The sequence below is a fragment of the Cataglyphis hispanica genome, chromosome 1 (assembly GCF_021464435.1).
Source record: "Cataglyphis hispanica isolate Lineage 1 chromosome 1, ULB_Chis1_1.0, whole genome shotgun sequence".
NCBI lineage: Eukaryota > Metazoa > Arthropoda > Insecta > Hymenoptera > Formicidae > Cataglyphis > Cataglyphis hispanica.
Window position 1 is genome coordinate 10,043,729 of NC_065954.1, and position 14,173 is coordinate 10,057,901.

At 35.2% G+C, this 14,173-nt stretch overlaps 1 protein-coding gene across 1 annotated transcript in view; it reads left to right on the forward strand.

Annotated features, from left to right (window-relative positions):
- The window catches only part of LOC126851494 (intraflagellar transport protein 81 homolog), a 66,018-nt gene that overhangs the window by 39,053 nt on the left and 12,792 nt on the right, over window positions 1-14,173 (forward strand). Inside the window, 3 exon segments of the mRNA XM_050595546.1 lie at window positions 10,485-10,633; window positions 10,693-10,773; window positions 10,847-11,013. Of these exon segments, the coding sequence (XP_050451503.1) occupies window positions 10,485-10,633; window positions 10,693-10,773; window positions 10,847-11,013 (397 nt within the window).

The window sequence follows — 14,173 nt, forward strand, 5'->3', positions numbered from 1 at the left end:
CCCTTCCGATCGAGCGAATCGAGGAGCTCGATAGGAATAGAAGGGGTGCAAAAGCGATGAGATCATGATTTTAAATCGATCTTCGCCATTAAGTTGCGGATAGGATCGCATTACGTTTTCTTTCATGAAAGAAGCTCTAATCCTCGTAACACTGAAACCCGAATTCCGAATATCGAAAAAGATTAATTGTATCAGCGAACGCTCTGCAAGATTACTGCTGCAAGTTGTCTCTTTAATTGTGACGCTCAATAAACGGAGTCCATTCAACACGCGATTGAAGTTAATATCCGGCCACGCCGTTCCGTTCCTTCCCGCTCACGTCTTTTCTTATTTAGACCAGCACCGCGTTTTATACATACGTTTTAAACCCGCTGTTTGTTCGACTATTTATTGAACGGCAAGGGTGGAACATTCATTTTGGCACTTTGGAGCCAGATGTGTGTCTCGTAGTACATGGCGATTAAGAAAACTCTGAGATTTCGAACATTCGAGTGCTATTGTCATATGGCAATATCGAGATCACGCAGTTCAGGAAATGCGTATGAGTGCTAGCAGTTATAGTGGTTCCCCGACGGAAGTTCGCCAACACGGAGCTGACGGACAAAAGCTAGAAACAGCATGGACAGAATTGAACAGGGTATGATAACAAATCATGTTATAGTATCTTATTATCAACACATATGCGTGCACTTCTCACCAGCACAGCGATGAACAAAGCATCTTCGTCGGAACTTAAGCGATTGATCAGCATCACTCTACAGGCCAGGCGCTCCTTCGAGTCACTTAGTTGATCCGTGGCGCACTGATGACGGTTCCTCCACTTTATAGTGGAGAAACTTGATCTATCGTCGCGGCTGTTCTAGGACGCATCGTTGCAGACCAATACAGATTTTCCACTCTTCAATAAGTTGTAATTGCATGATTTTTTACAGACCCGAATAAGAGCTCTAAAAGCCGCGAATTTCGAAGGTTCGACTCCCTCCATGACTTCATCGTCCAAATCACAGGATCGAAAGCCAAAAGTGAATGCCTTGACGACTATGACATCTGAAACGTCGGGATCGAACAAGCGATGTTCAGTCTGTCAACCACCTCTTTAATTACTGTCCACGTTTCAAAGAACTTCCGATGCTTCAAGGTAGGGAATACACAAAAAACAAGGAGCATGTTTCAATTATCTAAGACAAAACATGCAGTCTCAAAATATCCTGTCTGGATTATGTTGTCTCCGCTGCCAGGAGAAACATACATTACTTCATGTATCGGAAACTTGTGCCTTTCCTACCACGGAAACGAACGAAAAAGGTCCTCAAACGACTAGCTCTGGTTCAAATAGGGAATCTACGGGTGCCACGGGTATTCGCCAATGTTGCCGCTCTCGCTGCTTCATCAAGTCACTCAGTCCTGCTGGCGACTGCACAGGCGGTCTTTAGAAATGAAAACGGCGACATGATCATCGCACGGATTCGCTTCGATACAGAATCTGAGGCCTCTTTTCTTTCAGAGCGAGTGGTGCGCGCCCTGAGACTGCCCAGGCGTCGCGTCTGTGTCCCGATTACGGGATTACAAGAGATGTCAACAAGTACCTTGACCCAAGCCGTTGCAGTAAACATGGGCTTGCTGCGAGTCCTGAACGTGCGCCTCCATCTTCCGTGCTCGTATTACCGAGATTGACGACGCTGATCCAGCACTACTGACTTGCCCAGTCAGATTGGCCACTTGCAGGGACTCTCATTTGCCGACCCACACTATGACCAAGGTGGACGCAATACTGGGAGCCGATGTCTATGGGGCACTGCTCGAGGATGGACTAAGACCCGGTACGAGCGAAACGCCTTCCGCTCAGTCTACATTATTGGGTCTTCATGAGATGTGTGGCAGATCAGGGGCACAGTATATCCAACAGCGCAACTCCTTGTCGGCCCCTTTGATGTTAGTGTTGGCCAAAACGGAGTGCGCATGCGCGAAATAAGTAAGTTGACCAGTAATACCATCTAAATTTTTCTCTCACTCTTTCTTATTTTGTCATCTTTTTCTAACTTATTTCTACTTGCTATACATCAGAATAATATAAGAATTATATAGAAATATAAGTTATTAATAACATAATGTATTAAAAATAGAAAACAAAAAATATAAAATATTATAAATATTTGTTACTTATTTGATATTAATTATGTTATATATAAGATTATCATATAATATTAAAACAAAGTTAAAAGAAAGCAAGATATAATGAAGAAAATATTAATTATTGTGTTCAATTATTTATTGTGTTCAAGAGAACATTACAAATTATTATATTATTAAACATTTATCAAAAATAATATAACTATATATTTTATGTAAAATATATATATATATATATATATATATATATATATATATATAACATATATGTTATGTATATTTTAAATAAAATTTAATAATATAATTTGTAATTTTTCTTAAGCTCAATATATAATTAATATTTTATGTATTATATTTGCTTTTTTTGACATTTTATTTTAATATTATGTTCAATATATATGTTACATATAACATAATTAATATTTAACTAATAACCAATATTTATATTTTATATTTTTTATTTGTTTTTTCCATTTTTTAACATACATTATATTGTTAATAATGTATATTTTTACATAAATTTTATTAAATTATATTCTTTTAATGTAGCAATGAGTTAGAAAGAGAAAGAGAGATTACAAAACAAGGAAGAATGAGAAAAAAGTTCAGATAAAGCTACTGGGCAACTTATTTATTTCGTGCATGCGCACTCCACTTTGGCCAACACAAAATCGGGATAGTTGCGCTACTGGATATTATGTCAAAGAATCAATTCTGCGGATTGTGCAAGTGTTATGCCACTCACTACGACATTGGATAAGGGGTTGGTTAAAGCGCTCCAGCAGTTTTGGGAGCTGGAGGAACTGCCTCGGAAAATGATTCTCTCGAGCAAGGACTGCCAGAAGTTGTATGCGGCCACGCATACCAAAGATCGATACACCGTTCTTAAGGCGGACGGACGTAGAGAGTCGTTTGGCTAACAACCGCAGAGAGGCCCTTCATCTGTTTTTCAACTTGGAGCGACACTTGCAGCACAATTCTAGATTACGCGAACAATATATTGCATTTATGGACAAATACCAAAGTTTGGGCCATATGGAATTAATCACGACCGCGGACATCCATCGTGATGACGTTCTTTAAAAATACAGATCCGACAAGTAAGATACGCGTCGTATTTAATGCCTCCTACTGTACATCCACTGGGTTTTTGCTCAATGATACATTAATAGCCGGGCCAAAGCTTTAATCGGAACTATGATTGATTTTGTCTCGTTGGCTTTTATCGCTACGCATTCACTACTGACATTGTTAAAATGTTTAGATAGATTTGTGTACATCCGGAAGATCCGGATCCAAGCGCATACTGTGGCGGACCCTTCTGAGGAAATCCAGGATTTTCGGCTGTTGACAGTGGTCTACGGCACAACCTCCGTATCTCGCCCTTCGCACTCTGATACAGCTGGCCGACGATGAGCGAAAGGATTCCAATTCCCTTGAAGCGGCCGCCATAAAAACCAACTCATATGTTAACGACATCCTTGCAAGCGGACACACTCCAGAGCACGCCCGAGAGATCCAGCGCCAACTCGTGGCGTTCCGGGCAGGTAGTTTTGACTAAGTAAATGGGCAGAAAATGTGCCTGCTCTGTGTCCCAACGGCGAATCGGAAGTCGGAAAAGCTGCTCCATGACAAAGACGGAGTGACCACCCTGGGCGTGCTTTGGAGTCCAGTTGATGATGGGTTTGCTCTGAGCGTGGCAAACACGATAAAAGTGATAAGTAGCACTAAGAGGACAGTGCTGTCGGATGTAGCTCGGTTATGATCCGTTGGGCTGGGCATTGGTTTTAATGTTCGATAAAATTTTAATACAAGATCTGTGGATGGCGGGTATCGCCTGGAATCAGCCTTCCGAAGTGCTTACGATCATTCTGGGCATTTGTTGAGACCCTGCCCTGAATGCTTTAAGGATACCCCGCTCGATCAACAACTCACTTGAAGATAACGCAATTGAACTCCATGGATTTTTGGACGCATCCAATCGTATGCGGCGGCTGTCTATATACGAATAAACAAGGAGATATCTTGGTTCATCTATTAGTTGCTAAAACTAAAGTGGCGCCAGTTAAACAGATCTCTATCTCGAGATTAGAACTATGCGGCGCTCTCTTGTTAGAATGATTTCTTCATACATCAGCCGAAGATCATTGGCTGAATGAAGCCCCCATTTATGCCTGGACGGACGCTGCCGTATTTCCAATTATGGGAAGGCACCAGTCTTTGTATTTCAGCCACTCTGTTAGCGACAAAGGTCTTCCAACACGATGGGTGGGATCGGATCCAGGCGAGCACGACGGTGCTAGTTTTGAACATGTGCGATCACTTCTGGAATTGGTAGTCTAGAGAATATGTACATCATTTGCAGCAACTCAAGAAGTGGAGGAAAACTTCCGCAATTTGGAAGTGGGAGCACTCGTACTGGTCAAGGACGAGCTATAACCACCCGCAAAATAGGTCCTGGCACGAGTCACCGCAACTCATCCTGGAGCTGATGGACTAGTGCGAGTGGCCAGCGTGAAGACGACTACTTCGACATTTAAGCGTCCAATAGCGAAGCTCTGTCCGCTTCCGATGGAGCCATAATCTTATTATGATATATGTATAAATGATCTTTGCATTACGAACTCTAATTAGAAAGATGCAAATATTGATCTCAGCGTGCTTTATAAGTCTACTAGTAATTAAGTTTAAATCACTCTTGTAAATTAATTAGGTTCCATTGCTCGCTTATCTTAAATTTGTAGATCATAGTTCTGGTTAAATGTAAATACTTAATAGATTAGGCATTATAAGTATGTATAGTTTCTATAGTTAGTTTAGCCTGCTGCCTCCATTGTATCATGTCGGGCGGTGCGCAATTATCACATTCTTCGTTTCATCCACGACGAGGCGGGCAATATGTTCAAGCTGCGAGTTTAAATTACGTTCAAATTATCGATACCGTTCTAGGTGCGCGGTTATTTATCTTGTCTCTCTCTCTCTCGCATCTCCAGTTCCCTTTCGATCGAATGAGGGAGTAGGATTGACCACGTTGCCTTTAACCACAGACTCTTTTGACTACGTTGCTGATGACCACGTTGCAAATGAACATGTTACGATTAACCACGCGTTGCGATTGATTGCGTTGCAATTGACCACGTGTCGCTATTGATTACGTCGCTTTTGACTATGTTGCAATTGACTACGCGTCGCTTTTGATCACGTCGCTTTTGACGAGTGAGTCCCGATTGCACACATTATAGATCGGACACGACAATATTTCCCGATCGAACACAGACTCGATCGGACACAGGCCCAGTTGTTTTCATGTGAGAAATAAATTACGCGTGAACCCAATTTCGGGAAATAAAAAAAAAGTTCATATAATACAGCATTTATCAATACATAGATTTCAGTTGAACCTCGCATGAAAAGTTGTAAACCCATGTAGAACCTCATTTTGCATTGAAAAGTATATACGTAGAGGCAGTATGTTCCGCCCCCACTACGGGGGGGCCTCCACTACCATTAAAATTAAACACATAGGTTTTCCTTGAATCTCGCTTTGCATGAAAAGTTGTAAAATCTATGTTAATACTTCATTTCCTAACCTAAAAGTGCGATATTCAATCGTGTGGTGTCCAATCGTGCGGTGTCCAATCGAGCAATGTCCAATAAAACATGTCCAATAATGCGTGTCCAATCGAGCAGTGTCCAATTGTTACGTCCAAATGGGATACGCCCGTCCATGAAACTAGCTATAATTAGCTGAGCGATTCTTTATCTTGCCTCCACTGGCTAAGCAATCATACAGTCTTGCCTTCATTGGCCAGATAATGCTTGGTCTTGTCTTAACTGGTCGGAGAACGCTTGAATTTTCAATTTGACGTCGAGTATAAACTTAAACCAGACAATTATGATGAAAGTGTCTCTTTACGCGAATTTTTGACACACTTTAATTGGATGGCGCGAGCAAATAAATGGGGTGATTTTTACAAAACCGTAGCATTGGCATCAAGTTTAAAGGGAAAAGCACGTTCGGTTTTGGATGACATTTTTGAAATTAAAAGTTTGAAAGTTGAAGAAATAAAATCAAAATTATAATTGCGAAGGGCATTTGGCCCAGACTTATTATACTCAATTCACAAATAGAAAACAGAAAAATTCGGAGGATTTGTCTACTCTAGCCGCGGATTCAGATTTATCGCGTTTTGCTTACCCAGAATATTCTCACGAGGTGAGAAATAAAATTGCTTGCACGCAATTTATTGCCTCGCTAACGGATGGGTTTATTAAAAGAATGCTACAATTGGAAAGTATTTCGTCTTTAAAATCAGCCGTTGAGAGGGCAATGGCTGTAAAAGTTATACAAGAAAATAGTTTTTTAAAAAACAAATTTGTTCCGCAAGAAAGAGACAAAAGAAATAATAAATTTTATAAATTTTATTACAAACAAAGAAATGAAGAAAATAATAAATTAGAGAAAGAAATTAATAAAAAGATTTCTGAAAAGTTTAACAATAAAACTTGAAATAATAAATTTAACAAATTTAATCAGACGAAAAAAGAATGTTGGCAATGTGGTGCTCAAGGGCACTTCCGATCAGAATGTCCTACGTTAACGAAAACAAGAATTAATCGAACTTCAGGGGACAGTCAGGGAGGTTCGGCTTTTATGGAAAATGCCTCAAAAATAACTCGTACTAAATATTTTGAAATAAGTAGAATAAAGAAAAATTTCTTTAATTGTAGGACTTTTAGATGGTAAGACTTATTTTTTTAAAATAGATACGGGCTTCGATGTTTCCGATTATGAAAAAGAGTTTAATTAGGGCCGAAACAACATTATGCAATAAATGAATGTTATTTAAAATATACGACTGGAAAAATTATTTCAGTCGATTATAAAGTGATTGTTGAAATTGAATTAGGAAAATATCTTTTAAAAATTCCAATGTTGGTTGCAAATATTTCAGATGGTTGTATTTTAGGATCTGATTTTCTTGAAATGATAAACTTGGATAAAATTTTCGAATCAGAATTTGGGAATTTTGAAAATTGTGGAGATGATATAGAATCTCCTTGTTCGAGGATTATTAAAGAAGAAGTTCCTTCTTTCTTAAAAAGTTTTTCGAAGAAAATTCCAAAAATCTGTCTTCGACTCAAAAGAATATGTTTACTGAATTTTTAATTGAGTTTCAGGATGTATTTTCAGAAAATTCAGTTTTAGGGAATTGCGAAGTTTTAGAGCATGTTATTAATGTAAAAGATTCGGAATCTATCAAACATGTTCTCGTAGTTTCTCGTAGGATGTTTCTCGTAGGATTTCTTTGCATCTTAGAGAAAAGATGGATCAAATTATTCAGGAAATAAAGTCTCAGAGAGTAATTGAAGAATTTCGAAGTCTGTGGGTCTCTCCTGTAGTTTTAAAAAAAGTAAGATGGATCGCTTATATTCTTTGTGGATTATAGAAAATTAAATGCGATCTCGATCAAGGATTCTTAATATTATCACGAATTGACGACATCCTGGATCAGTTATCAGGGAATTCTTGGTTTTCCACTCTAGACTTAAAGAGTGGATATTAGCAGGTAAAAGTACGTTCTGAGAATAGAAAAAAGACAGCTTCTTCTGTAAGAAATGGACTTTGGCAGTTTAAAGTTATGCCATTTAGCTTATGTAATGCTCCAGCTACTTTGAGCGTCTAATGGAAAAAATTTTGAGAGATATTTTACCTAAAACATGTTTGGTTTATTTTGACGACGTTTGTTTTCAGTAAGTCTTTTGAAAAAATGATAGCCAATCTTAAAAAGATTTTTTTTTGTTTGCGTTCAGCAAATTTAAAAATCAATCAAAAGAAATGACCTCTTTTCGGAAAGAAGGTAAAACATTTAGGACATATTGTGTCTGAGCAAGGTATCGCCATGGATTCGAAAAAATCATTGCTGTGGAGAATTGGCCTTTCCTCAAAACAAAAAGCAGTTTTAAAGTTTTCTGGGATTTTGCTCCTATTACAGACAATTTATAAAAATTTTTTTCTTTTATTGCAAAACCTCTGTTTACTCTCACTGAAAATCAGATAAAATTCGAATTGTCTTCGTCTTGTCAGAAAGCATTTGGAAAATTAAAACAAAAGTTGGTATTAGAAATCATCCTGACACTTGCATTCTCATCATCGGCTAGATAAACGCCAACTTTTTTGATTGTATCGGCGTTCGAGGCTTCGGCTCTCGTTTATTGTCTTCAAGTAATTCGCGATCTTCACGAAAATGTTTATGCCAATCGAAAACTGTTGCTTGGAATAAACACAAATTGCTGTAGACTCTTTTCATCGATTTAAATATTTTGGTGGCATTTATACCTGATTTAGCATGGAATTTTATGACACTGCGTTGTTCCATTATAAGTTTCCGACACAATTCTTTTTGGGCTGTCACGTGAAATATCATAACTCAGTCATCTTGGCACAGCGTTCAAACTTGACGTATAGAAGACATTCCCATCTTTCTAATGCTATATAGTTCCGACAAATAGCCACGCGTTTAGGCGGAAGATTTAAAGTCTGGATGGAAAATTGTCGGATTGTGTATATATTGTATCAACACGCTTAAAATCTATTGTTTTTATGCCAAGAAGTTTTGTTTAAATGCAAGATTTTTCGTAATATATCATGATACAGAGATTGCTTGTTTTTTACACACATTTCTGTCGATACTTATTAAAACGACAGATTATGCATGGCTGCTGACGAAGTTCTATCGATGCACATATATATGTAATGTCATAATAATATGATATGATCTGACAGACTTGACTATCTGGGATATTTTTTCATATTGTTATCTATTATCCTGTTGTTATTATTCATCATCATACAACTTTTAATAGCGTATATAATTTTAATTATAATTTAATATTATATGCACATATATATTCCGTCCAACGAGAGAATAGCCACGGATCGAAAACTCGTCCGTTTCGTGCAGGTCTCCGAAGAAGGAAGGCTAGAAAACCCTCGAGTGTGCCATATTTACAAATACCGAGTAGCGTCACGCTATTTTCCGCATATGGTTGTTCTTTTCCGCAAACCATGGTTATTCTCTCGTTGGACGGAGTATTTGTACGCAAATATAATATATATACATAGTATTTACAAAAAGGGAACGTCTTTAATCTTGTTTTATTACTGGTTATTTGCCCCGGAAGAGGGGAAACATTTTCAGACCAATCTCGAATCGTAAAACGAAACGAGTTTGGAGAGACACTATTAGCGTTAACAACGTCGTTCTACTTTTGTTATTTACTGAAAGTTGAATGAGAACAGAGCAAGTTGATAGCGCTAAAAACCTGTTCCTCGAACGCAGCCTAAAAGAACAAGGATAGCGTGATTGTCAATTCTTTTTTATTTTTTCTCTCTATTGTGCATTTATGCAGGAATTCCATTTGTATGTGCATATATGGATACACTACTACATAGAGATTTATTTCTCAGTAATACTGTAGTTTTGCATTCTCACCATGTAGAGTCTCCAATATCAATTCGAAGTTTGCCCGTCATTCTATTGTAGATTCTTAATAGGCACAATTTTGAAGCTACAGTTTAGCTTACAAAAAACATTGGAAGTTAATAATTTTTGGGATTGTTTTGCGAAAATTTGCAGTTCTCGCAAATTTCAACAAGTAAAACATCCCAAGACTCACCACATGGAGATATCTGCAATTTGAATCCTATCTATAACTTTCTAACCACCTGTCCATAGTGTCTAAATCGACCGAGCATAAGTAGCGGTGGCTTATCGTTACGAATCAGACGGGGCGCCAAGGTAATTAGGTAATCTAATTCTAAAATATCGTTTCTACTTCTTCTATTTATATGTAAGATAAAACCAATATTCAGTTAATAAAACTATAATCATTAATATAATATTGTGGGATCAGTTGGATTCTATGGGCGGGTGATCAGAAGAGTATGAATGAGATTCAAAGACAACTTTGTGTAATGAGTCTTAGGGTATTTCACTTGTTAAAATTTGCAAAGAGCTGCAAATACGATAATTTTCACAAAAAGTCCTAAAAATCATCAATTTTCAACATTTTCTAGACTATAATTCCTAGGATATTGTGCTTATTGAAATTTTTGCAGTGTGTCACATGAATTATAATAAATCCTACAGTTTGAACAAAAAAATTCACCAGAAAAAAATTCTCTATAAAGTACATATAGCATCTTTTTCAAATAAAAAAAATATGATTATGTTTTTGAAAAAGGTGAATTTATTGATTATCTAGAATATCTTGTATACATACACTTAAACAATATATATTACATATATTTTATAATTTCATAAATTACATATATTTTAATTTTTTTATAGATGTCAAAACACTACGGCAAATAGCACGTGAAACTGACGAAAGATACCATAAGGCATACAAAAGTCATTACACGGTAGAAGCAAATATGAAAAATACAACGAGTGATTTATTATCTGAAACGAAACAGCTGAAGGACAAACTATTAAAGGTAATTTACATGTTAATCTATAAAATCTATAATGAAATAACATTGCCCTTATATTGTAGAGTATTCAAGAGAAAAAAAAAATACAACAGAAAATTGTAAAAATGAAAATTATCGAAGAAAAATTACATAACAAAATACAGGTAGTATGAAAGATTTTGAATTAGGAATATTGTTATTGTTATCTGTAATAAAACTTATGATGTTCTATTTTAGACTAATATTAGTTTCAACAACGTAGAAGAAACATTAAAACAGGAATTACAGAAAGCTATTATGCTAGAAGAAAAAACTTTAAAAAATCTAAATGAGGAACAAGAGAAAATAAATGAATATATTATACAATATGAAATTCAAACACAACAATGGAATAATATTATTTCGTAAGTAAAATTATTATTTCGTAAGTAAAATTATAATATAAATCATACATAAAATATTTACGCGCATGAGCGCTTCAAGTAACTATAAATCGAAAAATTTCAAACCATCATATTTTTTTAGTAGAAACATGTATCAAATAAATGTTTCGGATAAAACTTTGAGTTGAGTAATTATACATATTACGGTCAATCTCATAGATTTCAACATGGACGTAAGAAATATTTGGACAGGGCACAAGATACATTTTCTGGCGAGAGATAAATAAGACTGAGGAGTAAGGAGAAGCTCGATGTCGCTATCTTGATTGTTCAATATTTTACGTGATTTTTAACTGCTAAGGCGTTATAATACCAAAATTCGTACAATTCTTGACTACTCCGCCATCTTGGTTGTTCATATCCGTTACACTAGAACCTTCAATCCTCTTTCCCATTTGTCTTCAACTTCATGGCAATACTCTCCGTTCAGATATTTTTTACGTCCATATGTTGAAATCTGTGACAATGATCTTGATATATATTATCAAGAACACGAATAACTTTTAAAAAGTTTGAATTATCGCTTGTTTATTAAAAAGTTATTTACAAAATAAGTTTAACGAATAGAATGTAATTTTCTGACATTAATGTTAAGAAGTATAGACTATTTTACTTACTTTAAGAAGTAAGACTATTTTACTATTTCTTCTGAGTATCTGTACAAAACCTGAGCACGATTTTCTTAACGGTTTGGAAATTATTTAAATTTAAAGTTAGTATTGATTCTTATGGAAAATCACATATTGTAGTCCTTATTGACAAATTTGACAATAAAAAAATATCGCCAACAAAATAAAAATTTTCACATATATTAAGAAAACTTTAATAAATATTTGTGGAAAACTTGATTTAGATCCACTTACTCGTTTAAAAATTAAAATGTTATTTACTAAAAATATTATCTCTTTCTCTTTTTGAAATTACTCGTTTTTTTTGTTTCTTGCAGTTGATTTCTGCAGTTTGAAGGAGGTATTCACAATAAAAAGTTTTTGGCATAAATTAGGAAAAATATTAATTGCAACTATTTTCTTTTATAATAACATTAAAAATCATATTGAAACTATTGTTTTATATTTTAAGAAAGTGTTTTTTTTCAGAGCTTTCGTTGCCTTGTTACGAATGCGCCTGTTTTTTTAACACTACTCACAATATAAGCTATTGTAGCTATAAATATTAACATTATAGTAGCTATAAATATTAATACTTTATAACGAAAATTTCACAAAGGTAGTACATCTATGTATTTTGTGTTAATAACGTGATTTGAAAAAAAAACTAATTAATTACTAAGAAAGAAATCGTTAAAAATAGATTTTTTTTTGTTTTAATACGTATTTAATACGTTTTAATACATATTTGTAGTAAATTTACTTACGAAGAATATAAACGAATTCAGTGTTTTGAAAGCAGTATTATTATAATTACTTATGTATTGAACACATATTCCACCAAATATATGTTCCTTTTTAAATATACATGTCAGAAAATTATGTTCCAGTCGTTAAACTTTATTTTATTAATAACTTTTTAATAAATAGCATGCGACAGTTAAACTTGTTTGGAAGTTATTCAGAGTTGTGTTCTTGATAAAATATATCAAGATCATTAAAATCTGTAAGACTCTATTATACATAATTACTCTGAGTTATGTTCTTTCTTAGAATCCAAAAATTTAATTTTGTATAGGAACTCCCACTAAAAATTTTAAAGTTAACCTCCGCTGTACTCAGACAACCGAGGTTTAGAAACCAACTTCCATTCACGTTTGAAGATCCATCAGATCCATACAATTCAAAATCTGAATTTTTAAGATCGTATAATTCCGAGATATCAAGCTGTTAAGTGTTGTTTCAAACAACTTTTATTATCTCAGATAGCTAAGTGCAAGATTATGTATTGCAAACTGTGCACTACATATTATGTTAACAAAACTCCGGCAGCAGTTGAGCATAGTCTGTCATCTTAATTAATGTCGGCAGAAATGCAGCAGGAAATAAGCAGTTTCCGTATCATAATATGCTATAAAAAGTGCTGCAAAATTTAAGCAGATATTCTTAATATAAAAACATTAGATTTTAAACATTGCATGTTGACACAATATATCAACAGAAATTAAATAAAAATTCAACATGACACTTTAGGCTACGTCAGAATATTGTAAAAAATCGAATTCATCTGCAAGCACAGCGTAATAGCAGAAATGTTGCAAAAATTAAGCATACTCCGCCGTCTCAAAAGATAACAGCAGAAACACAGCATGGTCCATTATCATAAAACAATAACATAATCAATTTTAAGATATATTATATCAAGTTGTAGTTCTTTCCTTTATCGCTGTATGATGTATCTATCTCATATTTAAGTTTTTGTTGTAGGCAAATATAAAGATTGCAAAGCTCGGCTAGAACAAGATTAAAAATGTATAATAGCTCTTGCACATAGCAAGCGTTGCCGCGTCCTGTTTTGTGTGCAGGAATATCATATCTATTTTTATCAGATTAATTTCTGAATTCTGACAAAAAATTCAGAATATTAAACTGAAAGTTTGGAAATCGAATGGATCAATAGAAAATTGACTGCTTGAAACAAAATAAGAGTTCAATTTTTATACAAATCTTAAAATTTACTAATTATTAATAAATTAATCATTTATTTAATGTTCGGGATTCGACCGCGACGCGATCGCACGAATCTTTTAGATATGAACGCTCAGAGATAAGCGAGAAGCAACGTGTAACGCGAATCCGCAGAAGCATAAGGAGTTGAAATGAATACTGTCGTGACGTGTAGTTAATGATTATTTTATTTGTTTTTTTAATAATAGGAGCGAGCGACGGCACGCATTCCGCGAATCCGAATATCTTGATAATGTCCTTTTTTTGTCTGCTTTTCTCCGCGATTCGGAAATATTGAAGGATCTCTTGTTAGAAATCTTCGCGAGAGCGGAAATCTTGCTCACGACCGGATAGATTTTGATGCAAAACAAAGGACATTCGCGATGTGGCTAACGAGCGTCGGCTCTCCACTAGTTTCAATAACACGTCACACTTATACACGTCACAATTATAAAGCGAATGATAATGCGTAAGAATTGCGGCGTCTCTCACAATAAAGTTTTACA